The 27320-nt window shown below is 47.1% G+C and overlaps 11 protein-coding genes across 11 annotated transcripts; 6 read left to right on the top strand and 5 right to left on the bottom strand.

Moving 5' to 3' along the window:
- Window positions 1-394: 394 nt before the first annotated feature.
- On the bottom strand, window positions 395-686 carry GLAREA_00169 (uncharacterized protein; the record flags this gene model as incomplete). The annotated part of the gene is made up of 2 exons (XM_008084929.1): window positions 395-484; window positions 552-686. The coding sequence occupies 2 exons, from the start codon at window positions 684-686 to the stop codon at window positions 395-397; spliced, it is 225 nt and encodes a 74-aa protein (XP_008083120.1).
- A 563-nt stretch (window positions 687-1249) lies between these two features.
- GLAREA_00168 (uncharacterized protein) lies at window positions 1250-2564 on the top strand (the record flags this gene model as incomplete). Its single annotated transcript, XM_008084928.1, has 2 exons — window positions 1250-1585; window positions 1776-2564. 2 exons carry the CDS (start codon window positions 1250-1252, stop codon window positions 2562-2564), a joined length of 1125 nt encoding a protein of 374 aa, XP_008083119.1.
- Window positions 2565-3180: 616 nt separating this feature from the next.
- On the bottom strand, window positions 3181-4341 carry GLAREA_00167 (RNA-binding, RBD; the record flags this gene model as incomplete). Its single annotated transcript, XM_008084927.1, has 3 exons — window positions 3181-3260; window positions 3450-4207; window positions 4262-4341. 3 exons carry the CDS (start codon window positions 4339-4341, stop codon window positions 3181-3183), a joined length of 918 nt encoding a protein of 305 aa, XP_008083118.1.
- Window positions 4342-6090: 1749 nt separating this feature from the next.
- GLAREA_00166 (beta-carbonic anhydrase, cab) lies at window positions 6091-6893 on the top strand (the record flags this gene model as incomplete). The annotated part of the gene is made up of 6 exons (XM_008084926.1): window positions 6091-6137; window positions 6188-6270; window positions 6341-6397; window positions 6452-6562; window positions 6612-6717; window positions 6770-6893. The coding sequence occupies 6 exons, from the start codon at window positions 6091-6093 to the stop codon at window positions 6891-6893; spliced, it is 528 nt and encodes a 175-aa protein (XP_008083117.1).
- Window positions 6894-7918: 1025 nt separating this feature from the next.
- On the top strand, window positions 7919-10125 carry GLAREA_00165 (MFS general substrate transporter; the record flags this gene model as incomplete). Its single annotated transcript, XM_008084925.1, has 11 exons — window positions 7919-7990; window positions 8035-8131; window positions 8186-8325; window positions 8381-8463; window positions 8535-8632; window positions 8687-8807; window positions 8861-9239; window positions 9293-9757; window positions 9812-9917; window positions 9982-10028; window positions 10075-10125. The coding sequence occupies 11 exons, from the start codon at window positions 7919-7921 to the stop codon at window positions 10123-10125; spliced, it is 1659 nt and encodes a 552-aa protein (XP_008083116.1).
- Window positions 10126-10616: 491 nt separating this feature from the next.
- On the bottom strand, window positions 10617-13764 carry GLAREA_00164 (uncharacterized protein; the record flags this gene model as incomplete). Its single annotated transcript, XM_008084924.1, has 2 exons — window positions 10617-10747; window positions 10878-13764. 2 exons carry the CDS (start codon window positions 13762-13764, stop codon window positions 10617-10619), a joined length of 3018 nt encoding a protein of 1005 aa, XP_008083115.1.
- A 555-nt stretch (window positions 13765-14319) lies between these two features.
- Window positions 14320-14988, top strand: GLAREA_00163 (uncharacterized protein; the record flags this gene model as incomplete). The annotated part of the gene is made up of 1 exon (XM_008084923.1): window positions 14320-14988. The coding sequence occupies one exon, from the start codon at window positions 14320-14322 to the stop codon at window positions 14986-14988; it is 669 nt and encodes a 222-aa protein (XP_008083114.1).
- Window positions 14989-15167: 179 nt separating this feature from the next.
- On the bottom strand, window positions 15168-15797 carry GLAREA_00162 (dolichyl-phosphate mannosyltransferase polypeptide 3; the record flags this gene model as incomplete). The annotated part of the gene is made up of 3 exons (XM_008084922.1): window positions 15168-15329; window positions 15614-15682; window positions 15750-15797. 3 exons carry the CDS (start codon window positions 15795-15797, stop codon window positions 15168-15170), a joined length of 279 nt encoding a protein of 92 aa, XP_008083113.1.
- Window positions 15798-17175: 1378 nt separating this feature from the next.
- GLAREA_00161 (uncharacterized protein) lies at window positions 17176-19051 on the top strand (the record flags this gene model as incomplete). Its single annotated transcript, XM_008084921.1, has 4 exons — window positions 17176-17265; window positions 17416-17465; window positions 17512-18617; window positions 18678-19051. The coding sequence occupies 4 exons, from the start codon at window positions 17176-17178 to the stop codon at window positions 19049-19051; spliced, it is 1620 nt and encodes a 539-aa protein (XP_008083112.1).
- Window positions 19052-19755: 704 nt separating this feature from the next.
- GLAREA_00160 (Alkaline phosphatase-like protein) lies at window positions 19756-21454 on the top strand (the record flags this gene model as incomplete). The annotated part of the gene is made up of 4 exons (XM_008084920.1): window positions 19756-20047; window positions 20191-20559; window positions 20606-21297; window positions 21353-21454. 4 exons carry the CDS (start codon window positions 19756-19758, stop codon window positions 21452-21454), a joined length of 1455 nt encoding a protein of 484 aa, XP_008083111.1.
- A 708-nt stretch (window positions 21455-22162) lies between these two features.
- GLAREA_00159 (P-loop containing nucleoside triphosphate hydrolase) lies at window positions 22163-27246 on the bottom strand (the record flags this gene model as incomplete). The annotated part of the gene is made up of 4 exons (XM_008084919.1): window positions 22163-24952; window positions 24999-25586; window positions 25644-27146; window positions 27196-27246. 4 exons carry the CDS (start codon window positions 27244-27246, stop codon window positions 22163-22165), a joined length of 4932 nt encoding a protein of 1643 aa, XP_008083110.1.
- Window positions 27247-27320: the final 74 nt, after the last annotated feature.

Below are 27320 nucleotides of genomic sequence, written 5' to 3'. Positions count from 1 at the left end.
ATCATATACATACATTACGTTTGACATTCAATGTAAATTCTTCGTATCTCGTTCTCCAGTGGGCATCAACTCAGCCATTTGTGGGCAGGTCTTGTCGGTCAGGGTTCGATACATCAGAAATCAACCTTCCCCAAACAGCGCCAAGCAACCACATGAGATATTTAAGTTAACCATATGGATATAACAATGATCATCACGACCAAAAGGATAAAGTGAAGGGGCCATTTTGTGAGTTTATTTCACGCTTTGGGACGGCAGCGGTGTCCTTGATATTGAATTCATCTATATCGCCCAGAGGCTACCCATATGTACTCTATCGGATCTCCATCATATTTCCGTATCTCATAGCAACGCTTCAGCTCAGTACTCTTTTCATTACAAAAATCTCATCCCTCTATTTTGAACTCTGAGATGGATCTGTTGTCTTGCTGACGGTCTCCTTGATGTGGTCTTGGAGGACTGGTTTTGGGTTTGATGAAAGATCCTATTGATACATCTGTAAGCCTGTGTCACTTGGGTTCAGGATTTGATATCGAGAAACATAAACATACATCAAGCTGGGACTTGCTCTCCTCCTTGTTGTTGGTGTTTGGGTTTACTCCCTGTCCATCACCTGGGGTGTCTTGTTGCTGAGCTCCAGTGGATTCCTCTGGTGCAGGAGATTGACGACCTTCTTTTGAAGACATCTTGATGTTGTTATGGATTGAAAGTTTTTCTATCAACCGTTAGACTCAACTCTTGTGAAAGGTTTGCAGCGTAATGAGGGGTAGAAATGGGCCGGTGTCCCCGGGTTGCAATGGGTAGAATTGTGATGAGATGAGGCCGCTTGATGCAATCATTTGCTGCCAGAAATGAAATCAGACGGGTTACTTACAATTGTATTCTTCTGAGTTCGACAAGTTTGATGGGAAAGTGAGGGAAATTGTTGACATTGCGATTGTGGTTCTCGGTTTTGTCCCCCACCATACCATCTACGTCATAATATCGCCTTCTAACCGGTTGACGAGGCTGATCAGGTGGGGTGGAACATAAGGCTGATAAACTCCTTTTCACGTGATAGGCCTGGACCCTTGCTCCGTACCGTTGCATTGGCCCGAACATGACCCAGGACAACTCACTTCAATCATGCATCTATTGACGCGTTCCTGTCAACAAACAAACGAAAGCTGGAGAGGAATTTAGATGATATAAACTTCTAAGACTAAGATCATTCACATATATCTTCGTAAGAGCATTAAATCAATCCATCATGGCTCCTGATCTCAATTCCGTCCCACCATCCCCTCGACCACCTGCCGCATCCCCTCGAAACAGCTCCAGACCAGCGTCTCAGCAAATGCCTCCACCCAGTCTCCCTCCCACCTCTCCTTCTCTGAACATCCTGCCATCAAATCAGAGTACCGTTGCACATCATACTATTTCGCCACCATTGGCTTCCCCTGGAATGGCTTCTACCACAACAACAGGCACACAGGTTATTGGGGATAGCACTGGGGTAGGAACGGGCCCTGGACCATTGAGACATCCTAGACCTTTGACCGCTGCAGATTTGCATTTACAGTTGGAGAAGGAACAGGAAGCCGTGGTAAGTAGCATTTTCGTTGATGGTGGGCGTGGGTACATGACCGACGAGATGATACTCCTGTTCAACTATCTTTCAGACTCGTTACATTTTGGTACTGTTTGCAGAAGCATCTTGAGGCAGGCTGGCTATGCTTTCGCGGAACCTATGCAATTACATTTTTGACAGGCAGTTACTGACACATCCCAAACAGGTCAATCGATTAACCCGCGAACTCTCTTTGCTTCGAGCAGCTCAGAATGCCTCTGTCGTTTCAAATGCATCTTCTACCTCTACTGGTCTTCCAGACAGCACAGATAACCACTCAAACCACCTCCTTTCTGGACCAAGCCACCCAGCACCCTCTCAAAGACGCCATCACCGAACTTCATCCTCCACCAGCACACGTAGCATTACATCAGGCACTGCTGGTATCGCTGGTTTAGTACCGTCCTCAACCGCAGACCGAACTCGGGGAAATATACCACGCCACGATTCGATCCCTCAATCACAATCTCTGAGTCGTCAAAACTCAATGCAAGGGCGGAGCGGAGCAAGCAGCCCAGCACTCCTGAGTTCTAGCTATCAGCACCCAGAACACTTCCCATACTTCTATTCACAACGACCGGCTCTACCTCAACACCGCGAGCCATCATCAGGGCACATCACAGGGTTGCATGGTGGAGATGGTCATCGTTCAGACTCTGTCACAAGTGTGCAGACTTCTGGACGCTATGAAGAGACGGCATACCACCGTCACGAACTCGAGGCTGTGAAACGCGAGAACGAGACCCTCAAGCGACGAATCAGGGAACTGGAACGCACAATCCGGGTAAGGCGCCAGAGTGACGCGAGTAGGACCAGAAGCGAGAGTGTGTCTACGAGCGCAAGTGTGATGGAGAATATCTCTGGTGTGGGAAGGGGAAGGGAAAGAGAGAAGGAAGGTGAGGAAGATGGTGTGAGGGTCGGTGAGAGTGCTAGGAGTGCTGGGGTTTTAAGGTAGGGTTTCATCGGTATAGGAAAGAGGAGCTGAGCGTGGCTTTTATGATTTGATACCTATGATAGGAATTCCTGTGGCTGTTAACGAGGAATATTACTGAAACCGAGTTATGGAAGGCGAACAAAATGAATGGCGTTTGGGTGGTCTTTTAGTTAAGGATATCAAATACAGATCAATGATCATAAGGTTCTGTTTCAATGGCTTTGTCCGCCCGAGAACGATCTTGACCTATGCTCGACATGTGCAGTTGTTCGATTACTATAAAGTAAGATTTCGTTCATGGCCAAGAAGGACAAGAGCAGTAGCGGAACCTCCTGTACATTCCGATGAGCCAAATCATTAGTTTGCAAGGTACTTGTGCTCAGCGTTCAAGTCGATGATGTGTCAACTTGATCGAAGAAATATACATTTCTCGACAGCGAGCATGCTTCACGAACAGTGGTTCCAAGGATGTGTTCGAAAATATGGGATTGCATTAAATATCATCCATTCGCATCATAAAAGACGTCGCTATTCATATTCAACTCGCATCGCTCTCCATCCATCATAACCCGCTGAAAACACGCCCTCTCCCATCATATCCGTTTTTTCGCAGCCCCATAAAATCAAAGAACCTCCGCTAAGCATAAGAAGCCTTTTCCGAAGCAGCAGCAGGCGCACCAGATGCATCGTATGCAGGTGGTTCAGAAGTGGTACTAGCTGCAAGACACACAAACACACCATGTCAGCAGGCACCCTCGCCCCAAAGTGAGAATAATAATAAAACATTTTAAGAAAATCGGTCCGTCTAAAAGTCGATCGATCAGGTCGTCTTTTCAGTGGCACTCTTGGTGTCGGCTTTTGGGCACGATCCGCAAGTACATTCTCCTGGAGCGCAACCACACACACCACTGTCGCCAGCGCAGTTGCATTTGGTCTTCCCATCTGCTACTTTCTTGACGTCCGATTTCTCACATCCAGTGCAGGCACAGGCGCCAGGAGCACAAGGACATTGCTCTGCATTGCTTCCGCACTTACAAGTTGTCTTCTCGGTCCCTGGAACGGTGGTCACACCACTATCTTGCTTCTTCAAATCTGCCAAGCGTCTTGCCTCTGCGTGGATATCCTGAACTTGTCGTGATGTCTGGGAGTAGAAGTTGACGAGCTTCTGGCCGGTTGGAGTATCTGTGGCCTTGACGAAGTAGGATGATAGGCCTGACAAAAGGCTGTTGGTCTTCTGGGTAACACCATATGATTGATCGACGGACTTGGCCTTGTCGGTGGCGTGGTATTTGCTATCGAGGTTTGAAAGGGTGGCCATGAATCTGCTAGAGACGCCGTGCTTGGAATCGAGATCGATAGCCTTTTGTACTGCGTTGTCGCCAATTACGTATCCATGAGCTAGGTATTCTGCGACGATACGGCTTCTTGGCTTCTCTTCTTGGGTGATGTCGTCGCTATCTCGCTGCTCGTTTGAGGTGGCGTGGCTTCCATCGTCGTCTGAAGATGAAGAACCTCCGGTAGCGCTTGCGACCTTGACCTGGGTGGCACCCAAAGAGGTGTTGTCAAGGAGGAGTGCTGTCTTGGCGGCGGTGGGCTTCTCAAAGGTGACTGTGGCCTTTTGCGTCTCGCCGGTAGAAGTGATCTCGATGTTTGAAATCTTACCACTGTGAAAGAGAGTTAGCGCAAGACAAATATGGGTGGCATCATTTGAAGCTTACCAGAATGAAAAGAAGTCTTTGACCTCCTTCTCGCTCGTCTGAGAGCTAATGTTGGTAACGTAAACTGTGGCTGCCGACATCTTGCTGGGTAATGGAATGGTATCTGGAATAAGTTTGAGGGTGATTTGAGTGTTCTATTGTATGTGAGAGATTTTGTTCTTGTGAGTATGGTTTTGTGTAGTGGTGGTGGAATGGAATCCTCAGCTCTTAAACAACAAGGAGCGCGGGGCAATGGTGGCGGTGCGACTACCGCAACGATGGTACGTCATCACTAGCGTGGATTGGGGGGCATGTGGCTGGTGGTCTGACGACAAAGGACCCTTTTCCTTGGTTGGTACTGAACTAACATGTGAGAGTAGGCTCCAGTAACTTCCGAACAATTCTACCATACACTTCACTTGAAAGGCTCACGGTAGATAGGAGAAGTGGCAGACAAATCACGATGGTTTCTCAAAATGATTGATAAAATATCGTTATCTCGTCTATGATTTTCAGCAATTGAGAAATGGCGTGCACTGCGAGAAGAGGCGCCTCGAACAGATCATCACGGCGGATGAGTACCCTTCGCGTTAGGCTCTTCGAACTACCTCAATGTGGAGATTAAGCGGTAGTCAAAACACAATAATGTTTACTCAAAATTATTAACGCATTCCGTCTACTATTCTCGGTAAACAGGACCTTTGGAGACTGATCAAACTACATACGTACTGAAACTATTCAACAGCTCCACAGATGATCTACGAGCTCGTGACCTTGTGCGGTAAACATGGTGAACTTCTGTCAGCTGTCAAAAGAGTAAAATCGGTAGAAAGCACACTATCTTAACTTGCATAAGTCGACTCTCCCTGCATTTAGCTTCTTCTAAATTGACTTTCTTGAAGCCACTTAGCTGCAAGTAGATGAGCTCCACGTGATAAAACAACAATAAGCTCTCGTGACCAAAAGCTTTTTTCGAAGTATCAATGTTTGAACCTTATCTCCCGCTTCCCTTCGTGTTTGCTACGAGCCAACGAGAAATGTCTGGATTTTGTCTTCAATAACCAATATTTTCGTCATAGGACAAGCTTGATGGTGGTTATTTCACTTCCATTCTGCCAAATATTCTTCTCATCCATTCTGAAATGAGCAACGTCTGCTGGCTAGCCATTAATGGATTGATGGAGATTTTGCACCAGCTTTTAAGCTAAAGTTGTGCGATTATGATGTTCTCTCCTCGTCTCCGAAGAAGTCTTCGATGTTTTTGAAGGCAAAACTGCCAATACATGAGCATACAAGGAGAAAATTTTAAGTGAAAATGGAAAGACATTCGATATTCATGCACAATCCAGCACAACTCTCAAATTTCATCCAGAGCTGTTCAATGATCTGCTATTTACGTCGTTTGTGGCGCTCTTGATCAATTGCTCGAGTTCAGCCGAGTGGTCTGCTGCAATGTAAGATTGCATTTTCCCGGCCTTCACAAGCAAGAGTCTGACTAAGGTTGATGCTTGATCTCTTATTATCATTCCTGTCACCGAGTCACTCACTCCGGCGTTTTCTATCCATTTATACATGAGAATATATATGCAACTTTTCAGCTTCAACATGACTAAAGCAAATGCTTGTTCTTATGTTATATTACTATCCTTTCTATTACCGAGTCGCTCAACTTGGAAACTTAGTATTTACCGGCTGTTGATATATAAAAGCACAGCTGCACTTGCGAGGAGACTGTGTATGCAATCAATTGAACAGAAACTCACATCGTTTACCTCACTCTTCTCTAATAAATACGCCAATCAAGGACAAGCAGATATCTACTATAGTACTACAGAACTTCGATAACCGACATGACTTCTCTACCACCCAATGTAGACTCGTTGGTCTCTCGCAATAAGTATGGTCCCTTTCTTGGTTTGTATGGAACCAGCACTGATTTTGTTTCAGAGAGTATTCCAAAACTTACACATCTCCCCATGATGTCGCTCATTTCTTAAGCGGCAAAGGAAAATTCGCCATGGTCATATTGAGTAAGTTCACATCACTTCACTAGCACTTTCCTTTAATCATGATTACCCAGTTACTGATATACTTAAATAGTATCATGTTGTGATCCCCGCATAATTCCTGAAGAGTTCGGCCTCTTCAAGCGCGAAGGTACGCCTTCCACCATTATACAGCCTTATCTCAGATGCTGACCATCATCATCAGAGTATGTAGTCGTCCGCAATGCCGGTGGTCGCGCTGAACCAGCAATCCGCGACATATGCGTTCTCTCTACAATGACAGAAATAACAGACGTCGTCGTGATCCATCATTCAGGTACGTGATCCTCTTTACCTACTTTGCAAAATTGAACTGATATCATCAGACTGCGGCATGACACATCTCACAAACGATGCGATCCGTAGCAGTATGAAATCTCGTGGTCTCGGGGATGAGAAATTAGATACTTTCGAGTTTGGCGAGATTTTGAAGTAAGTGAAACATAGTATTTTTGGAAGAATTGCTAATGATAGTGCCGGGTAGTTTGAAACAGAGTGTCAAGGATGATATTGAGTTTTTAAAGAACTCGCCTTATATTTCGAAAGAAATTAAAGTCTCCGGATTCGTTTTTGATTTGTTGGATACTGGGCTTTTAATTCCTGTTTAGATTTTTGGTTGTCGAAGAGCTTCAAGGGCCAGCAATCCAGACTTGATCAATGATCATTCCTGCGACGGTACTGACCCCTGTTGGAGCATATTTCCTCATGATTAAAGCTGTCAATGAAATCGTGCTTCTTCTCGCTTATAATACGTAGAAAACGATAGCCAAAGAAAGAGGCACTTTCGCACCATTCATTTGAACATTCATTGGCTCTCAATGACAACAATCAAATCATAACTAACTTCCTACGTATCACGAAGTATCTTGGCCGGCTTGAACGATGAATATGATTTTCTTGATAGCTTATTTCACGCGACAAAGGTAGTTGACTGTGGATGATACTTTTCTTCCAAGAGCAGTCTCTTTCTAGAAATGTATCTAGGCAAACAAAAAGCTGATTTTACTAGCTCTTGTACAATTTTGGTTTCCTTCCTAACCATATCGTTATATTGATTCGTGAACTCCGTTACCTAAAGTCGAATAGGAGCATGTCGCTAAAGCCCGGCCTCTACCCACCTCCTGTCATCCCATGAGCGGAGCAAGGATCTCTTCCTTCAAACATCTACAAACCTCTTGAGGGGCTTCCTACGATCAACCGAGTATTGAATACCTATCCGACAACAGACCCTACAGCATGCTATAGTTCTAAGTAGCTCCAAACTCCACGATGTCGGGTTCTCGAAGTGCGTCCGTAGATCCCTGCGTCTGCATCAATTTCGCCATTTCGATCCAGTCAATCGACATCAAAGGCAACCAACCACACAGCTCACTTTCCGGCGAAGACTCTTCGCCGTTTTCTGTTAGTCGATAATGAAATTGCTAAAGAATGGGATGAGAGTACAAAACAACGGTACCTGAAATCTTGCATCGGAGTGTGAACTCCAAATAGGTAAGCGCTAGAGACCACCTTTTACGTCTGTGAGGGAAAGCATTCATTTCACATTTTTCATCCTCATTTTATCTCTTAATTCCTCTGGGTTTACTCAGGTTTGTTTGACCTGTTGATCGATTTCCCTCTGTCTTTTGTCACAATGGCTACCACTAGCAATCCGCCACCAGCGACAACCGCAACTGAGCGTACATCGCTACTCGAGAATACTCAGGTGAGTTAGGCAAATGTAGCCTTTACAAAAGCTAACATTTCAAGCGTGACGATGACGAATCCACATTAGGAGAAACGCCAGATACTTCTGATCCCCCTCGTGCTCCGACGAGTTTCGGGGTTTTAGCAGTTCTACTGATTGGTATGAAATGCAAAACCTCAGACCGACGTTTGAGTGTTCTATGCTAATATCAAGGAGGTGCTTTTATTTCAAACTCAGATGGGTCTCTTGTCCTCGCGACATACGGAAACATCTCATCTCATTTCAATGACTTCGAAAGTGGGAGGTGGCTTCTCACATCTGCTATGCTCGCGTCATGCGCAGCGCAACCTATTGTGAGTAGCTAGCTATATCATTGCATGTAGACTTGTCGCTGATTTAGCGTACCAGTATGGTAAACTGAGCAATATCTATGGACGTAAAGTAATTTTGCTCTTGAACTATGTTCTTTTTGGGCTTGGATCTGCGATATCGTAAGTATGCCTTTATGCTCAAACATGTGACACTCCTGCCCAAATCATCGTCTCTTACAAGTCTTACGCAGTGGGTCTGGACAGTCTATGGGTCAAATCATCTTTGGACGAGTAGTGGGAGGCACAGGAGCTGCTGGTATGGTGTCCATGGTTTCTATCCTGATATCTGGTAAGCGTTCAATCTCAGCGTAAAGCAAGGAATCGGAATTAATAGTAATCTCAGATCTCGTTCCTATGAAAGAAGTAGCTACCTATAGAAGCTATGTCAACGTAATATCGACTACAGGCCGCAGTATAGGAGGTCCACTTGGTGGCTATATAGCTCAAAATTTCGGTTGGAGATGGTCTGTTGGATTTACCAAATTACTTGAAGAATCATGTTAACATGTATCCTTAGGTCATTCTACTTCCAATGTCCAATAGCTCTCTTAGCTTTCGTCCTGGTCGCCTGGCAGCTAAAACTCCCAAAGACCAACACCCACGTCAAGCAATCCCACTGGGAAAAGTTCTCTCGCATAGACTTCCTAGGCTCACTCTTCCTCTCCCTCTCCATAGTACTAATCCTCCTCTCCCTGGATCTCTTCGCCAAAGCAAAGTACCTCTCAGATGCCGTACCCATAGCCTCAATATCCATCGGCCTCGCATCCCTCATAACATTCTGCCTCATCGAAAAATACCAGGCCTCCGAACCAATCTTCCCCCTAAAACTCCTCGTCCAAAGAGACGTAGTATCCTGCTACGCAATCCTCGCCCTCCAAAGTGGCGCTCAACTTACAGTAACCCCCCTATTATCCTCACCGTCCAAACCCTCTCTAACATTCTTCTCCAGTTAATGTCCACCATCCCCCTCTACTTCCAAATCACCCTCCGCGCCACCCCCGGCAAAGCAGGTCTCTACCTCATCTCCGCCGTCCTCGGCAACACGTTTGGCGGCATCCTGACCGGTATCTACATCAAGCGCTCCGCCAAATACCTACTCCCCACCATCCTCTCCGGGGTGTTCGGCTGCATCACCTACACTCTCCTCATCATCCGCTGGAACGGCCACACCTCTTTCCCCGAATCCTTATATGTCTTCGGCGGCGGTCTCGCGCTCGGGACGTCTTACTCGGCGTTGTTTATCGCGGTGGCGGCGTGTGTGAGTGAGGAGGAATTCGCGATTGCCGGGTCGGGATTGTATATGTTTTCGAGTATTGGGACGGTGGCGGGGATTAGTATCTCAGGCGCTTTGTTTAAGTGGGGGGCTGGGAAGGGAGTTAATTTTCACTTGAAAGGGGTCAAGAATGGGTTGCAGGTAAGTTTGCTTTCTGGGCTGTGTGTGGGTTGAGAGGGACTGATGATGGGATAGATTGCAAACCGAGCTCTTGAGGATATTGAGTATATCAACACGCTTAGTGAGAAGATACATAGACTAGTCGTTTCTGGGTATCTGAGCGGGTTCAAAGCAGCTTTTGGTACGTCACATCCTTCAAGTTCTCTTTGATATTTCAGTACAGTCACTCACATAGCCATTTATAGCTTTCTCGCTCGCAAGCGCTGCCATCTCACTTATCATAGCTGTCACGGTACGACAACATAAACTTAGATCTTGAATGTATAAACATGAGACAGGAAGTCAAGGAGGGGGATGCTGCTTCCACCACAAGTCTCATAGAAGCCTAGCTAAGACAGCAGAAATCTTAAGATTTCGAGAAAACCATTGCCAAGCGAGCACGTTCAAAGACCTTACATTTATAGACAAAAAGTAGAATTGCCTAATTTTCTATGTGAAAGATCGCGAATAGTAGGTCTACAGCCCAAAAAGAGACATGCGCGGCTCTATATGCAAGTATTTTGGTAAGGTGCGAGTTTTTGGAGACATGTTGAGTATTGATGGTTTATAAACATATCTAAGTAGACACACGTTAGTGCCACTAACTTAATGGCTGATGTGTATGTGTTAGTCTCTTAATTACGAGAAAAAGCTCAAGTGTGTGTACATTCATTCCATATCTTGAAATTGTATACTAGCGAGGTTCCCTCAAATACTTGTAAAAAGCATCCAGCTAGCTCCAAAGCATGAGACAAGCGTCAGACATTCATATATCTTCACACAAAATGCTCTCATGTATTTCCAACAAAGAACATTACATTTAAATACTCCTACGTAACCCTCACACCCCCTCACCACCCATCAACAACCCAACCACAACCCTAACCGCCCCCAACGGACCTTTCTCTTTCACTAACCCTTGAAACATCTTCGGTATACCAGCCAGACTATTCCTCTCGTCCGCATCACGCCCTATCAAACCGTTAGTCACTTGCCGAACCCCATATCAAACACCAAAACCAAGACCCAAAACAAGCAAGAAAAGGAAATAATAAAGGAATAAAAAGAGAAAGGAATAAAAGGGGCAAGGGGGAAAACTCACAAACATCCAAAACCCTAACATCAACCCCCAAATCACACTCCACCTCTCCCGTCCAATCAAACCCAATCCCCCAATGCACCAAGATCTCCACCTCTTCATTCACAATCTCCATCCTCGTCCGTCCTATATGCACAAGCAACTCCTTTCTCGTAGGCGGTACTCTTTCCTCGTTTTCATCCTCCTCTACAACCTTCCGCTTAGCCTTCCTCCCTAATTTCCGCAACGACTTCAGCCTCGCTTCGGGCGTTTGCAATTCATTCTGAACGGCATGCCAGAACCTCGCGCGCTTGATAGCAGTCTCGCTCCAACGTGTCATGGCCCAGCATATGACGTTTATATCTTTGCCAATAGAGTTGGCACCGCTTGCGCGACCGCGGACGAATGTGCCGAGTTCGTTTTCAGCGGCGGGGTCGACGGTTGGAGTGATGGATTTGACTTTGAGGGTTGAAGTGTCGACGGTCATTGAGATGCGAGCGGAGAAGAGACCGGATGGGTGGGAGGCGGTGATGAGATGGTGTTGGAGGATTGGCTGCTCCGTGTCTTGGGTAGTTGATGCTGAGGAATTCTGTTCTGTAGGAAGTAAAGTGATTGTTGATTTATATGTGAGAGTACTGAAAGCCTTGAGATATGAAATGGGGTCATCGACTTCCAGAGGCCGATGAGAGGGTATGGGTTTGTTGAGCTCTGCAATTCCTGCAGCTTGACGCTTCCGTCGAGATGAGAATGGAAGAAACGAGCTGATATCTTTGAAGATGCTAGGTGGGTTGCTCACTGGCTTTACCGGCGCTGCTGTAGTCCTTTGGAGTAAGGCTACAATTTCTTCAGCATTAGGCGCTGGCTGTGCGCGCTTCTTCTTCGAATCTTGATTTTGACGCAACCTCTCATTCTCTTGATTTGCCAAAGCGACGTCTGCTTGAAGCTGCTGTAATTCCTTCAACAGCGCATCACGCGCTGCTCTCTTCTCAGCATAAGGGTCAGGAGTAATGGTAAATCGTGCTGATTTCCGACGCACAGATAATTCTTTTGCCTTTGCTTTCCCAGTGGAACTTATCACAGGCTCTTCTGGGAATGAATCTGGGATTATTTCCTGGCTTGACATTTGTGGTGGTGGATCTCTGGGTTTAAGTGGCGACGATTTCAACCTCTCGCTTAGAGCTCTGCTTTTCCGTACTTTTTTGCTTGGAGTGTTTTTGATACCTGCCGGCGGAGTAGTCATAACAGGGTCAGGAATGCCTCGTTGGGTTGGAGTAGGTGGCAAGTCTGGTTCCTCACGCCGAGTACGTCTGCTTGGTGGTCCATGTGCAACAGGTTTTGGTAGGGGTATGTCTAAAAGTGCTTTCTTCGGAAACGCAAGCGGCAGAACTGGCTCTTGTTGACGTTGTGTATTTTTGAGAGCACTAGACCTCGTGGTAGGCAAGTTGGCTGCCTCTCTTAGAACTGATGCCTCGGACTCTTCTTGTTGGTCAATGGAAGTATCTACATCAGCGGGTATGAAAGCTGGTGGAGATTCTCTTGGGGTAGTTGACTCTGTAACCTGCACTGGCTCTTCAAGTTGGGTTTGATTATGTGTCGGTGTAGCTTCTTGTGCCGTTGGCGACTGGTTCAGTGAAGCCTGCCTCGCAATTGGCGGCTCGAGCTCTTCAGGCCCTCTTTCTGAACTTGCGGCAAGGCTCTCTCTCAACCTTGGAGATCTCCGTCTCGTCAATACCGTATTTTCTAGTGTCGTCCTAGCTGCATTCGTTTCAACAATTGGACTCTCAACCTCTGTCGGTTGCAAAACGTTCACCACAGGAGACCTTCTCAGGGCACCTTTCCGCACGGGTGATATCCCTGGATGATTCCCATGTTGCGGAATACTCGGGCTGGATGGAAGCAAACTCGGTACAGCGCCTAGAGTAGGAGACAGTCGCAATGCAGCCTCTGCAATTCTTCTAACATCCTCCGGCGTCGTTTCTTGAACATTATCTACGATCAAAGTAGGAGGTGGTGGTAAACCAAGTATTGGTGATCTCCTAAGCGCACCCCTTCGGACTGGAGAAGCTCCTGCGTGAGTTCCAACTTGACCTATAGGCTCAGCAAGAGTTAAGGCTTCCGTTATGATTGGAGATCTCCTAAGAGCGCTCTTGCGAGCAGGCGTGGCCACTTGAGGGGGTCCATTCGGCGCGATTGTCGGCTCCTCAATAGCGGTAGGTTGTGAGGGGATTGGGGATCTCCTCAACGTGGCTTTCTTTTGAAAAGGATTATCATCCTCCGCTTGGTTTTCCTTGAAAGATGAAGTCGTGTCAATCACCGGCTGCGATGAAATCGGTGAACGTCTCAGCCCGGTCTTCTTCTGAAATGGATTATCGGGTAGATTTTCACCCAGTATCCCAATTCCTCTTGGTGCAGCACTATCCGTCTGTTTGACTGGAGATTTAAATGGTGATTGAGATCCCCTTCTTGGCTTTGCTGATAGTCCCTCGCCCACCGCTGATGCACCCTTTGCGCTCTGTGGAAATCGTCTCGGCCCTTCAGGGGTTTGTTTATCATCTCCTAGAACTCTTGATCCTCGTGAAGGCGGTCTTCGCGGCGACTCTCCAATTCCAGGCGTACGTTCTCCCACCTTAGCATTCGATTCCCCCAGCGCCTTTGCAAATAAATCATCTAGCTTTCCCTTATTCCCAGGCTTCTCAGAACCTTGTCCCGACGATAGAGGTCTATTCAACAACTGCGGATTATGTCTCGCGATACTGGCTTTCGTAGGAGACGCAAAGGAAGGCCTACGTGTAGGAGTCCTCGTGCCATCTTGCTGCGATGGTGGTAGTCGTCCTAGGGTCGTCGGCGCGTCAACTGGTACTGATGTCGTTGGCGATGTTTTGCGCCGTTTCTGTGGGGGTGTGCGTTGCATTGTTTTTGGAGTAGTTCAGGGCTCCTCCATATTCTTTGAATAGTTCTACACGTTATATATCCCTACTCGAACAGGTTGATGGCGGCGTGTTGTTGTATATAATTTTTTATGTGGTGTTGAGGAGACGCGCTGGGGATTCGGGGAGTCGCGTTGAGGGGGCCGAGCCGAAGCGAAGCTCCCGATTTGAAGCTTGACATTTTTAGGACCTGCAGAGAGAGCGCATGATGGTATACACAGGGCACTTAGATTTTAGAAATCATATTCATCATGGAAATGCGAATGTTAGCTAAACAAGCTAAACAGTACGAACAAGACTATTAAGAAGCTTTCGACAATATTATTCGAGTCTTCAAGTACTTTGTCAAAATCATTCAGCGACAACCCCCTGTCAAAGGGCTCCGCAAATAAACAAACCTCAATGACGTCCGAAGCACCCAGAACTTTTGCCATCCCATGCAATTACTAACCCACGTCCAAACCATACATATACTCCCACGTAACCTGCAGCCCTAATCCCCCTCCATTACGACAACTCAAAATACTCAAAATATCACCATGGAAACGAGATTCCTCCTCCGCTGCACCAAGCGCCTCCGACTGAACCCCAAATCCCGACCCTTTCACACCCGTCCTCCCCTCCGAGACCAACAAGCAAACCCAATAGGCGATTACTACGCTTCCCTCCTCGAGAGCTCTTCCCCGACTATAACGAGCAACCCACCGACCACAGCTACACCCTCCAGCACTCCTCCCATATCCGTGCAAGATGAAGCGCCCGAAGACAGCGGTCCCGCGATATTATTCTCCTCGCGCCTCTCCTCGCCCTTAGAACGGCGGTCCGAGATTCGCAAAAAGAGCGAGTTGATAGCGGGGATATGGGTGCCTCCCAAACCAGAGGAGCCGGATAACTGCTGTATGAGCGGGTGTGTGAATTGCGTGTGGGATCGGTACGGGGAAGAGGTTGAGGAGTGGGCTGCTGCGAAGAAGGCGTCTGATGTGGCGATGCAGAAGGAGAGGGGGTTTGAGAAGGGAAGGGCGAGGAGGAGAGGGGAGTTGGTGGGGATGAGTATGGATGATGATGGGGGTGGGAGTGAGAGTAATTGGGGTAATGGGGAGATGAATGATGATTTGTTTAAGGATGTGCCGGTGGGGATTAGGGAGTTTATGAAGCAGGAGAAGAGGTTGAAGCAGAGACACGCGCTGGAGGGGACGAGTGGTGGGTAGTTATGGTGTATGATTAATGTTATTGTATATATGCGCTGTTAAAATGGAGCGGGTGGTTTCCTTTCAGCATAGACTTATAGAATCTCGCTGGGTCCCTTCAAAGCTGGGATATATTCTTATATGCTGAGCTTCCAAATATATCTAACCCAATGTCGTGTTGATCCTTCTTGGCCAGCCACTTAATCGACATCAACTCCCTTCGTTCTCAAATCAGCTCTTGCCAGCTCAATTTCTGCCATCAATTCCGCATGTGCTTTTGGTACGTCGTTGAATGTGAATACACCGAGTCCTAATTTGAATAGTAGGTATGCGCCGAAGGAAACTAGAGCCCAGAAGGGTAGCTAAATTGTGTTAGCCAATGTTCTACAAAAGTGAAATCCCAGTGCTAAAATGATATGCGGCTGTTTAAAGGCTTGAGTTGTTCCCCCTTCATGCTATTCCAAGATTTATTGTGATTGAATTGAAATGTGTCGCATGGCGGTGTATTTAAAACCATCTTGCAAATCATAGCTGAAGCACCTCAAAATTTGACCGCAAGAAGCTGGACGAAGTCTGCCCATGTTGACACAGCGTTGTGTTCGAATTGTTCCTCGAGGCTTTTCGCATAAAAAAGACGTGTACATACCACAGGTAGAATCTCTTCCGAGACCAAAGCCGGTAATGGGACAAGCTGGAGGTATAGCGCAAGGTAGAGCTATAAACAAATTAGCATATTGCTTGTTGACCAAATTACATGCCCTCAGAGGATTCGGGATGCGTACAGAAGTGACAAGAAGTCCAATCGAGATGGTTTGTTGTGCTCGAGTCATCTTTTGAATATCGTTTTCGAATTCGCAGGTCTTCTATGTATGAACTTTGGACGGGTTTTGGGGGTCTGGTAAGGAGCGTGGTTCGTAAGGAGTCTATTGTTCAGAATTGAGGACAGAGATCGCGAGGCGACGGGCTGGATTTTGGGATCGCGTTTTGGTCAGGTGATGAGGGTCAAATTGATGGGGTTTTGGTTTTGGAGACAACAAGTCACAGATCACAGCTCAGAAGATGTTGCGAGAAAAGAGAAGGTACCGCTAGACAGAGAAACGACTGGATTAATCATCGTTGTCAATCGAAGAAGTCGTTTTGGTCAACCGGCTTCTCTACGTAATCCACAGAGCTCTAAGACAACATTACGGGTATGGACAGCTAGAAGTGCTTTCCATAATACAGGAAATTCCATGTTATTTCAGCTCTCTACTCGAGTATAATGAGCATCTAACCTTACTTGTTTGCATAGGGAATACTCGGACCCTCAAAGTAATTGGACTGTCGCAGTGAATATGTCCCAATTCCATCCTAAACCCCAAGGCTTAACTTTCACGTGATACCTTTACGGTCACGTTCCTCGCTAAACACTAGCTCGACGCTAAGAAAAGAGTTTCCCTTAAGTATCTCGTCCACCCTCAAACCCTCTTTCCTTCTTCATACTTACCTTGTTGACAACCTCGTAGCTCAAGAATTACGAGTTGGCAGGACGAGCCCTCCATTGCACATCGGGGCGGCGAGATCTGTTCAGTATCCTTCGGGGTCCTGATCGGCGGAATTTTTGATTGCATCCCTGTGGGACCTTTTCTTTTCATCGTGGTTATGGCTTGAGGGCTGTGACATGAAGAAGAGCCAAAACAATTTGTCAACGTTGATATTAGATCGCGGTTTAGAAACGTCTGGGACCTTGTCGTAATGATGATTGTTGCTTTCGAAATTTAATGATTCTACTTTCATCTTACTATCCATCATGAGTTACTAAGTCTTACTGTATGTGTCTCTACGTGCTTATCTTGGGACAAAATAGATCGAATCATCTGTCAGATCTCTATGGTGTTGTTGACCCACGAAAGAATCTTCCTGAGCTCAGCAAAGGCTGCTCTGTACCATGAGGAAATGAATTCCTTCTGATACTATATCACCGTTCTAAGGTCATCAAGATTAACATTTCAATCGTTGCAAAGCTATCTGCTGACGGAAAATGCACACTGTCATCGCTTTCCAGGTTCCTGTCGTGAAAATTCTGCGTCAACAACAATTTACATCTTGTACGGCACCCAACATGTGACGCGATTGTCAATTTGCCGTGCCTCCAAAAACGCGACACGTCCATGATGCCCCTTCAGAGACATGATATAATGTCAAATTAAAGCTGAAAGGTGAGGTATCATGAAGAGAAGATGTAGAATCGAGGCCTTCACTGCGTGTTTTTTATTGCTTCACCTTGTGTTGGCCGGATTTGACCGTGGCGACCGATACGTAAGATGACCTCCTTCTCGCGTTGAAATGTAATGACCTGTTGTGTGCTTGAATCCTTGTGAGGAAGCTGCTTGATTCAAAATATTCGCGTCGTTCGCCCGCATTCTGGAGAAGTTTTATTCATGCTGCGCAGCGTACTGACGATCTCAGTGGAACGGTCGACCACAGTCCATCGGGATAGATTTCGCGCCCAACTTTGTGTACGTTCGACTCGCTTCCTCAAGCTCAAGAATTAATATCGTCCAGAACTGCTGTCCTTGCTGATGGCCCAAAAAACTTCACTCCGCTGGCTCTTGTCCAGCCAGGTCCGGGGCCCAACCCATACGAAGGGTTTATGTACGATGCCTATAGAGGGAACGTCCTCTTCAGTGATGGAACGATAAATGAAATTATCGACAAGGAATCGAAGTTCGAGCAATGGTATCAACAAATTACTACTTCCGCCATCTCATGGCTGATAGATCTCAAAAATCGCTCTTGTTGGAGTGCGGTGCCCCAACTCGGAAACTTCGATCTGTTCCAGAAATTCTGCTTCCCGGAACCAGACTTCTACGAATACTCACCTGTGAAGCCAATATCCAGATTTCGAAGCCTACTTTCCCAAAGACGATCGTATCGACTCAGGACCATGATGCCGAAATGGTTTCGAGATTCTCCGAAAAGATCGTCCCCCAGACGCGAGTTCATCTCTGCAACATTAGATTTACTCCTAAGGATCAAAAGCATAGCACTGAATGATTATAACATTACCATCACTTCGGCAGCAATCTCTAGACCAGGATGGATGGGTAATGGACTTGAAGATTTATTTGACGAGGCATGCTTGTTAGCTGATATTGAAACTTTCGAGCAGCCTCGTGGTCGAGCTGAAATGGGAAGTCGAATAGTAGAGTTCGTACCAGAAAAGGATAATTTGACGGTGGTGGAACATGGTGCTTATTGCCTCGAAATCCATCGCATGAGTTACGATATGGAAGAAAAGGCATTCCGGAGGATCATGTCAACCACCACACAACTTGGGACAATGAATTTAATCCGCATTACCCTTAAGACAGTTCTTGGATATGATACGAACCGATCCTTAGCAGAGGAAGAGCATCTACGAAGTCTTGATCATAGATTGTTGATGCAAGAGACGCACTCTGCCAGATGGAATATCAGCCATAACAATTCTCAGCATCCTGAGGTTCCTTTCGAAGATCGGTATTTGACACTAGACAGCGCATATCCAGTAATAATCAATCTGACTGGCCGCGACATCATCGCTGCGGATGAAGAATACCGTGATCTTCTACAAAAAATGATCGTTGATTCCCGAGAAGATCACCTAGCTCTGCACAGAAACTGGCAGTGTAAGTTTTATCCATCTTGTGTTTAATTCAACACCACTTCAAACCGACTAATTTTGATAGCTCCTCTTTTGGCATTCAGAGATGCAAATGACTTCAAAGAGCATTTCGCTTCGATTAACAATCATAAGCGCCACGACATTTCGCAACCCAAGAGCGACGATAGGAAACTTCCGGTTGACCAAGTTCTAATCATAGACTCTGGAGCGTTGGAACCATTGGTGTACTCCGCTGCCTCCAGGGCCCTTAACATCACCCCATACCCAGACGACGATACCCAAACATGTGTTTCATCCGTTTATACACCCGCACGAGGCGCGGCGCTGAGAGCTGCGGACTGGGTCACGTATTATGAAGCGGAGTTTGGTGGCGTTTCTGGGGGGTATTATGAAGTGGACGGAGTTTATGAGTGGGTGGAGGATCTGGGACAACTTTGAGAGAGTTGAACACATAGGATATCGAACAGGAGGGAAATAGTTGGCTATAAGCTTAATTTGAACAACAACAGTCAAAAGTGTGCGAGTATGAGGCTTGAGGTAGTGCTTGCAGAGGAGGGAAGGCCAGACGGTGAATGACCTACCCGAAGCAAGGAGTGTGACCAGTTTTGATATCGTCAGAATCTATCAATTTGGGCGGGGTCTTATCTAGGTATGTCGAGCTCTTTCAACTGGTCTACAAGTCCACCGTAATTCACCTAACTTCTCATTCGATTGGAAACTAGACTCCGGATGTTTCATACAATAAGCCCTCGATCGCAGTATCTCTACTGGCGGAGTGCTCCAATGACAGCAAATGGACATTCAGCTGATTTTATACTAACTCAAATGGCTTGAAAAAAGCAATTGCGTGAAATATCCCTTGATTCCACCAACTGGTGGCAGTGGAAGAGGAAGAACTTGACCTATCTTAATGTCAGTATAGCGAGTCGAGATTTGATCACATTCACTTTCCACCTGCAACTGTTTCATTCCGCGGGTACGTTCAATTACATCACACTAAGTCTCGCGCTATCTACTACTTTATCTCTCTCGACACAGCTTTACTTCTCTGCCGCCCCGATTCTTAAGGGTTTGAATTGACTATTAGGTCGATGTCGCCTCTATTCGGAATCACCCTCATTAAACATCTACCCGCCCTCAGAATGTCCTCTCTCCACTCCCTTCTCCGATCTCTTTGCCTTCTCTTTCTCCTCCTCCAATTCACAAACGCTGACCGCAAACAACCAAACATCATTCTCATCCTGACCGATGATCAAGACCAGAAACTCCAATCCCTTGATTACATGCCACTTCTCAAGAAGTATATTGCTGATCAAGGAACCACTTTCAACAAACACTATTGCACGGTGTCCATCTGTTGTCCATCGAGGGTCAATTTGTTGACGGGAAGGGCGGCTCACAATACTAATGTGACAGATGTTATTCCTCCCTTTGGTAAGTTTGCTTTTTCTTTCTCTTGAGCTGAGCCATAAGCGAGCGTCTTGGATACGAGTGGATATCTGAGAGTATGTCACTCGCCGAGTGAGAGTAAACTCACAACTGCCGTATTATAAACACAAGCTAAGCGACTATATCAGGTGGATATCCAAAGTTCATAGCCGAGGGTCTGAACGAGAACAATCTGCCTGTTTGGCTTCAACAAGCTGGCTACAACACCTACTACGTTGGCAAATACCTCAATGGACATACGCTTGATAACTACAACAAACCACTCGCCAAAGGTTTCACCGGATCTGAGTTTCTCCTCGACCCTTCCACCTATCAATACTACAATGCTTCCATGTCCCGAAATGGTGGTATACCAGTCAATTACCCAGGACAATATTCAAACGATCTCGTCGCCAACAAAGCATACGATTTCCTCGACGATGCCATCGCTGCTGGCAAGCCCTTCTTTCTAGGCATAGCACCTATAGGACCACACAGCGAATTCCAATTCGCAACCTGTAAGTCCCGTCATCCCATCTCCTATTCCAATCTAACAACTCTCAGTAGAAGCATCCGCTCCTCAATACCCCCCTCGCCACGCCAACCTCTTCAACACCATCACCGTCCCTCGAACCCCCAACTTCAATCCCTCCACCCCCGGCGGCACCTCATGGATCTCCACACTCCCCCCTCTAACACCCGAAGCCCTCGCCTACGGCGACACTTTCTACCGCGCGCGTCTCCGCTCCCTGCAATCCATCGACGAAATGATCGAGTCCCTCACGCTCCGCCTAAACACAAAGAAACTTCTCGAAAACACCTACATAATCTATACCTCCGACAACGGCTTCCACATCTCCCAACACCGTCTGCCCCCCGGAAAGAACTGCGGCTTCGAGGAAGACATCAACATCCCCCTCTTAATCCGCGGTCCAGGCGTGTCCAAAGGCGTGTCCACCCAAAAAGTAAGCTCCCACACCGACATCGCGCCTACAATCATGTCTCTCGCTCTCGGCAAGAACGGATTAGACGGGCATGGCTTCGACGGGAAGCCCATCTCGCTCGACATCAAAGAGGAAGGCGGCAGCGATAGCGTCAATATCGAGTATTGGGGGCGCGCCTTACCAGAGGGTGATTTCGCAGCACAGCTGTTTTACGGGAATAACACGTATAAAGCGGTACGTATCATGGGAGAAGGATATAGTTATTACTACGCCGTGTGGTGTACGAATGAGAGGGAGTTGTATGATATGTTGGTATGTCCCCTTTCCCTTTCCCCTTCCTCTTTCCCTTCCCCTAACAACTCTCTAGGCCGACCCCTACCAACTAACCAACCTCGCCCTCCCCATCCCTTCCCCCAATCCTGTCCCTAGCCCATCATCCACCCCCCGCACCCCCTCCCCGCCCTCCTAAACCGTCTCGACACCCTCCTCCTCGTCCTCAAATCCTGCAAAGGACTTTAATGCAGCGAGCCCTGGAAAACCATCCATCCACAGGGGGATGTAGACACCCTGCTTGACGCGTTGGATAAGAGGTATGATGCGTTTTATGCGGGACAGCCGCGCGTGTCGTTCTCGGCGTGTGAATTGGGGTATCTTGTGGGGAGTGAAGGGCCGCAGAGGGGGAGGGTTTGGGGGTCAAAGGAGGAGGTGGGGATGTATGATTTTTATAAGAATGGGGATTGGAGATGAGTTGATGTTGGTGGGTTTTGGTATCTGCGTTGTTAGTAAAAGGACTTGAATGTGCTATTCACGGTCATCACGTTGATTATCAAGATACGCTCGACATATAATGTCCTTGTCTTTTTGGGTTTGCATTTTCGCTTAAGTATCGCTTGATTCAATACTACTTAAGGCCTCAGAATTTCCCAGGGGGTGAAAATCGCTATGGGTGAGAAAACCACCGCACCCCTTAGACCTCGTCCTCGAAATCAGCAACACCATTTCCTATCCTCTCCCTACAACACAAACATATTCAATCCCCCCTCCCCCCACCAAATGCAATATTTCCAACCCCCCGTAACAAAATATCCCAACTCCCCCCTAACTCCTCGCTAACCCCATACAAAAAGAAAATGAATATCCTAACAATAAAAAATCCAACAACCCGTAACATATCACCCTATCCCAAAGCCTCATTATAAACATCCATCAAAACGCTCTGTCTCGGAATCTTGAAAGGTTTCTGCCCAACATGAATCTTCTTCGGCATCCTCCTCCGAAGATTCTCCTTCTCAGTCCCAACATCCCTGAGTCCAGGATCAGTCTCGCGTTTATTCTCCGGTTCAGCCGTCACATCTTCGAGGATTTTGAATTGGGTGCCCCGACTAGCGGTGGCAGTAACCTGTGTATTCCCATCCTCAAAACAATGATCGCCTAACGCCGTCGCGGGCAGATCGTAAACCCACTTCCTCTTCTCCAAAAGGGTGATGAATTCTGCGATCATTTCCTCTTTGCCATCTTTATCTTTGCCATTCCCTTTCAGTGTTTCTCTGCTGCCGATGACCAGGAGCTTAGTTTTCGCGCGCGTGAAAGCGACGTTGATACGTCTCCAATCTTTGAGCAGTTCGCCGATGGAGTGAGCGGGGTTGCTGCGGACGAGAGAGAGGATGATGACTTCTTTGTCGCGGCCTTGGAAGCGGTCTGCGGTGTGCATTTCGACGTCGGCGTGTTGACGGAGGTTGTGTTTGAGGAGGGCGAGTTGGGAGCGGTAATGGGTCATTACGCCGATGGAGGAGGCGTCGATGCCGACGCTGAGGAGGGATTCGACGAGTTGGGTGCAGATGATTGCTTCGGTGGGGTTGACGATGCGGTTTCCTTTTGCTTCTTCGAGGGCGCCGGGGAGGAGGGTGTCGGTGTTTAGGAAGGCGACTTTGATGGAGGGATCGAGCATGTCGCGGATCCAACAGCGGCCGCGTGATGGGCCTTTGCAAATGCTCTTTTGACTTCGTGACATTGTTGATGGTGAGAAGTGATGAGTTCGAAGGCCATCCATGTTGGGAATTGTGATTTGGCGTTCAGCTACTTCTTTGCTGCCGCATTTGAGTCGACCTTGATAGATCAGATTGTTACTTAATGACATGACGTCTTCGCACATGCGATATTGATGCTCGAGATAGACGACAGAGCTGGGGTTCGTATCGGATAAGTGCTTGAAAAGACTGATGTCAAGTCCACCCAAACGAGCCTCCTCGTTTTGGACAAGTGGTGGAAGCTGATTGTGATCTCCTACAAGAATGAATGTCTTTGACAGACATATGGGACCAAGACAGACTGGAAGTGTAATCTGAGAAGCTTCATCCACAATGCAATAGTCAAAAGTTCTCTCCTTGAATATGGCATGATTGATACCCAGACATGTCGTGGCAACAATTGGACTATCGTGCCAAGCACTTTTGACTTCATCAAATGTCGCTTTGGTAGTGGCAGCGAGGGTCGCAAATTCCTTTACCTCTGGATGAATTTTAGCTGTATTCCCCAACCGAAGTACTTTCTCGGCTTTGAGCTTTAGCAGGATATTGTCCACAGCTGTATGCGTGTACGAGGTGAGAAGTACGCTCTTTCCTTGTGATACAAGAGCGCGAATGATGTGCGCGATTGTTGTCGTTTTCCCAGTACCGGGCATCCCGAGCACCAGAGCATAGTCCTCAGCACTCATCACCTTTTCAATTGCTCTCTGTTGATCCACGTTGAGGCTTTCACGATCTTTCAACACGTAAGCGGTGGATTGTGTTTTAAACCGTGGAGCATTCAAGTCAACCACTAATCCTCTGATATGGCGAGAACCAATAGGTCCGTCAGCCATAACATGAATGAGATTGTTCCGAACAGTAGCCATGCCATTGCTGAATTCGTCTTTGTCAAGTCTGTACAGAACAGGCTGTTCTTCAGGCTTAGCCGCCAGTAGCTCCATTGGTGACATGCCAACTTGCATAATGCCGGAAAATACTTGGTTATCAACATCATCAAAATCGCGCTGGCGTACGCGTGCATTGTGTAGGCGACGGTCGACCGCAACAGTAATTCTTCGTTTCCCAACTTTGGTGACGTATCCGTTAGCGAGCGCAAAATGACCTTTCTCATCCGACACGACAATAGGCTCCCCAATAACTATTTGAGATTCGAGAAACGAGAAGCCCGGGAGGCGCTGTTGTTTCGTAAATGTGTAGCTAAATCGGTTGATCTTAGGGTTGTTGACATCTTCGAAAGCCGAGCCGGGTTCAATAACAACATTGGAAAAGCATCGACCGAGTTTCTCTCGTTCTGAAGATAACATTGTCCATAATTCGCGTCGGAACTTCATGCTCTCTTTTTCTTCTTTTGTGAGCAGATTGTCCCACTTCAAGAAGAATTCCTTATGCCTGGGTGTCAGATGCTTCACAATGTCATCGAACTTAGTCCCCAATCCACTGGTCTCCCCAGTTCCATCGTCAGCGAGTCGGTGATAAATGAAACAGGGAACCTTAGCATAGCATCGTCCGCATAGATTCTCCTTCTTTTCCATCTCTGGAAGCTCGGCGTGCCGCTCTCGTACGAAACAGGCCAGTTCGTTCCGCTTCATGATCATATGAATGAGCTCATTCCGAAATTTGGGAATGCGTACAGTCTCCGATGTTTCCATATAGTAAAGAATACCGTAAGCTACCTCCATATCGTAACGATCTGACAGTAAAAGGTTATACAGCGCCGTCTGCGCCCGGTGTGACGCGCTTGGATTCTTCCCCGTCTTCACTTCAAAAGGTACGGTCAAAGTCCGGCGCTCATGATCGTCTTGCATAGTAACTTGAACTGTTGCGTCTATATTGCCTTTCAGGCCATACATTGGCGACCACACGTGTTCTTCGACATCAAGAAGTTTACTGACGCACATGCCCGCTCTCTTACCGTGGCGGTCATGTACGATTGCTTCGGGCTAACCACCAGTTAGCGAGTAATAATTGAACTTGGGTATTACAAACCTTTGGCTGAGAAGAAATGAACAGCTCAGCCCATGACTGGAGCTCGCCCATTTTGCTAAGTAAATATTCTGTGGCGTCTTCCACTTGAATCTTTATGGTGTAAAGATCCTCAACGTGTTTCGTAGCTACGTCTTCGATGATTTCACCCAGATACTCAATGTCCCATCTATTCGCAACTAAGGCTGTTTGGAAAATTTCGTGTAGGATAGTGCCATAAACCATAGGAGGTGCCGCATCACCGGTAGCTTTGACTCTGTCTTGAAGGACTGCACGACGAGTGCAGCTAAACGAATCGGCCACTACTGTAGCTGAAACTAAATGATCAGGATGTAGGATCAACATGTTGTGATTGTTGTCAATGATGCATCGACTTCCAACGAATGTCCCAATAACGTGGACATAGGCCTTTTCAGTCACAGGTGACATATACCAAAAGCCACGAAGATGGACGAATCTGGTACTTTTGGTCCCTTCAGCTTTCAACTCAAGGACTTGTTCTTTACATGTCCGCCGGTTGGTGTCCTCGTATTGTGTTTTAGAGATACTTGTTACCAAATATCTTTGTATGGCCTGTATGTCACGAGTCGCCTGGTGTTGACTTAGCAATTGTTAATACTATTTATGCTATGAATATCTGGTACGTACAGGTAAAAGATCGTTAGATTTTCGCAAGGACTGGGTCGCTGCAACTGCTGCTTCAAAATCATTTTCATCTATTCCATCGTCGCCAAATTCATCCTCAGAATCGGCCTCCTGTGCAGCTCTTCCTGGTGGGGGGCCGCTACAAGACGGCTTGTCTGGCTTCATCACAGATGTCCCCGTGTCGAACTGTGAAACGACCTGCTCCAGGTCACCAAACACATCGTCATCAAAGTCGCCAAATTCGTCCTCGTCATCGTCTCCTTCATTCATTCCAAAAGATTCCTCGTCTACAAGAACTGGTAGGCTAGCTTTTCTTGGTGAGCAAGATGGCTGTCTGGCTGGAGCTGTGGGTGGTTGTAGAGGACGTTCAACTTCCAGAGGAAACTGTACTGGTGGTTGCGATTCCAGCGCATCAAGGACACAGGAGTCGATTGCATCGTCATCAAAGTCACCATAATCTGTCTGAACCGAGGCTTGCCTCTCCAGACGGTGGTTGTCCGCTTTCTGAGGGGTTCCAATACGGGATGCCGGATCTGATAAATTCTCTGACGATTCTCGATGTTGCCCACGGCTAGCGTTCGAAATTGCCTCATCGACTGTGGAAAGTCCTTGTTTTGGAGATCCACGCGCTCGGCATGAACATTCATCGATAGGTTTCAGCTGCGACATTCCTTCCTGCACTCTTTCAATCAGGACGGACAATCGTGAGGGGCCAATATTTGCAGGTTCCGTGAACACATCTCCATCCGATCCACCAACCCTCCTGCGCTTTGGAAATGTTGTGCCACAGCTATTCGCTCGTCGGAAGCTTGATAACGTTCTTGGTGTTGTTCCGTGTCTAACAGGCTGCGGTGAAGATGTCTGCATCAAATGCGCCAATGCAGGGACAGATGGCCCTAATGGTGTTGTCGCGTTGGGACCGTTGAGAGAGTACCGTCCCCATAACTCCGATCCTGGATCTATCTGAGGTTGTTCTCCCTTCCCATAAGCTGGTGATGAAGCTATAGGAGACGAGCTTCTCGCCCTCTTGTTCGCCCTCCGTATCCCTTGAAACGGCGTTGAATCCTGGCTACTATCCTTGCTATAGTCCCATTCTACCCGATCATCAGGAGATATGATTTCGACTGCTCGTTCCACGTCGCTCATGCCAATTAAATCCGGTAATGCTAGCCTGCTAGCCGGTGTAGAGGGGCAAGTTTTTTTGGGAGTGTCTGATCGAAGTTCTGTCTCGTCATTTTTCTCTTTTGCGAGCCGAGTTTTCGTGTGCTTTTGACTGGCCCTGTTTCCCAAATTCTCCTTCTCATCCGAAGAAAGGAGACTTATCACAGCATTCCCTTCCTTTTCGACATTGCTCGTCTTGGCGAGGAAATTGCTAAGTTTGTTTTTTGTGGCGGTCGACACAGGAACAGGTGGTTTCTCCTGTAGGGGCTTCGATTGCGGGTTATGCCTCGAAGTCTGCTGTCCCTGGAAGCTCCTATTTCGACCCCATTGTCGGTTTTGTTCGGACTGTATTATCATCAGTGAGGAAAAAAACTTGGAGGGCTAGTAATCTCACTTTTCCTTTGACTGAGTGGTTTTGATCGGAAAAGGACTTCTGAAGAGGCATCTCCCCTTCCAACAGGCGTCAATGGAGCAAGATGCTAAGTTATCTGGTTGTGTAAACAATGAAATGCTCCTCGT

The sequence above is a fragment of the Glarea lozoyensis genome (genome assembly GCF_000409485.1).
Source record: "Glarea lozoyensis ATCC 20868 chromosome Unknown GLAREA3, whole genome shotgun sequence".
Lineage (NCBI taxonomy): Eukaryota > Fungi > Ascomycota > Leotiomycetes > Helotiales > Helotiaceae > Glarea > Glarea lozoyensis.
This window is presented reverse-complemented; position numbering and strand designations above follow the sequence as displayed.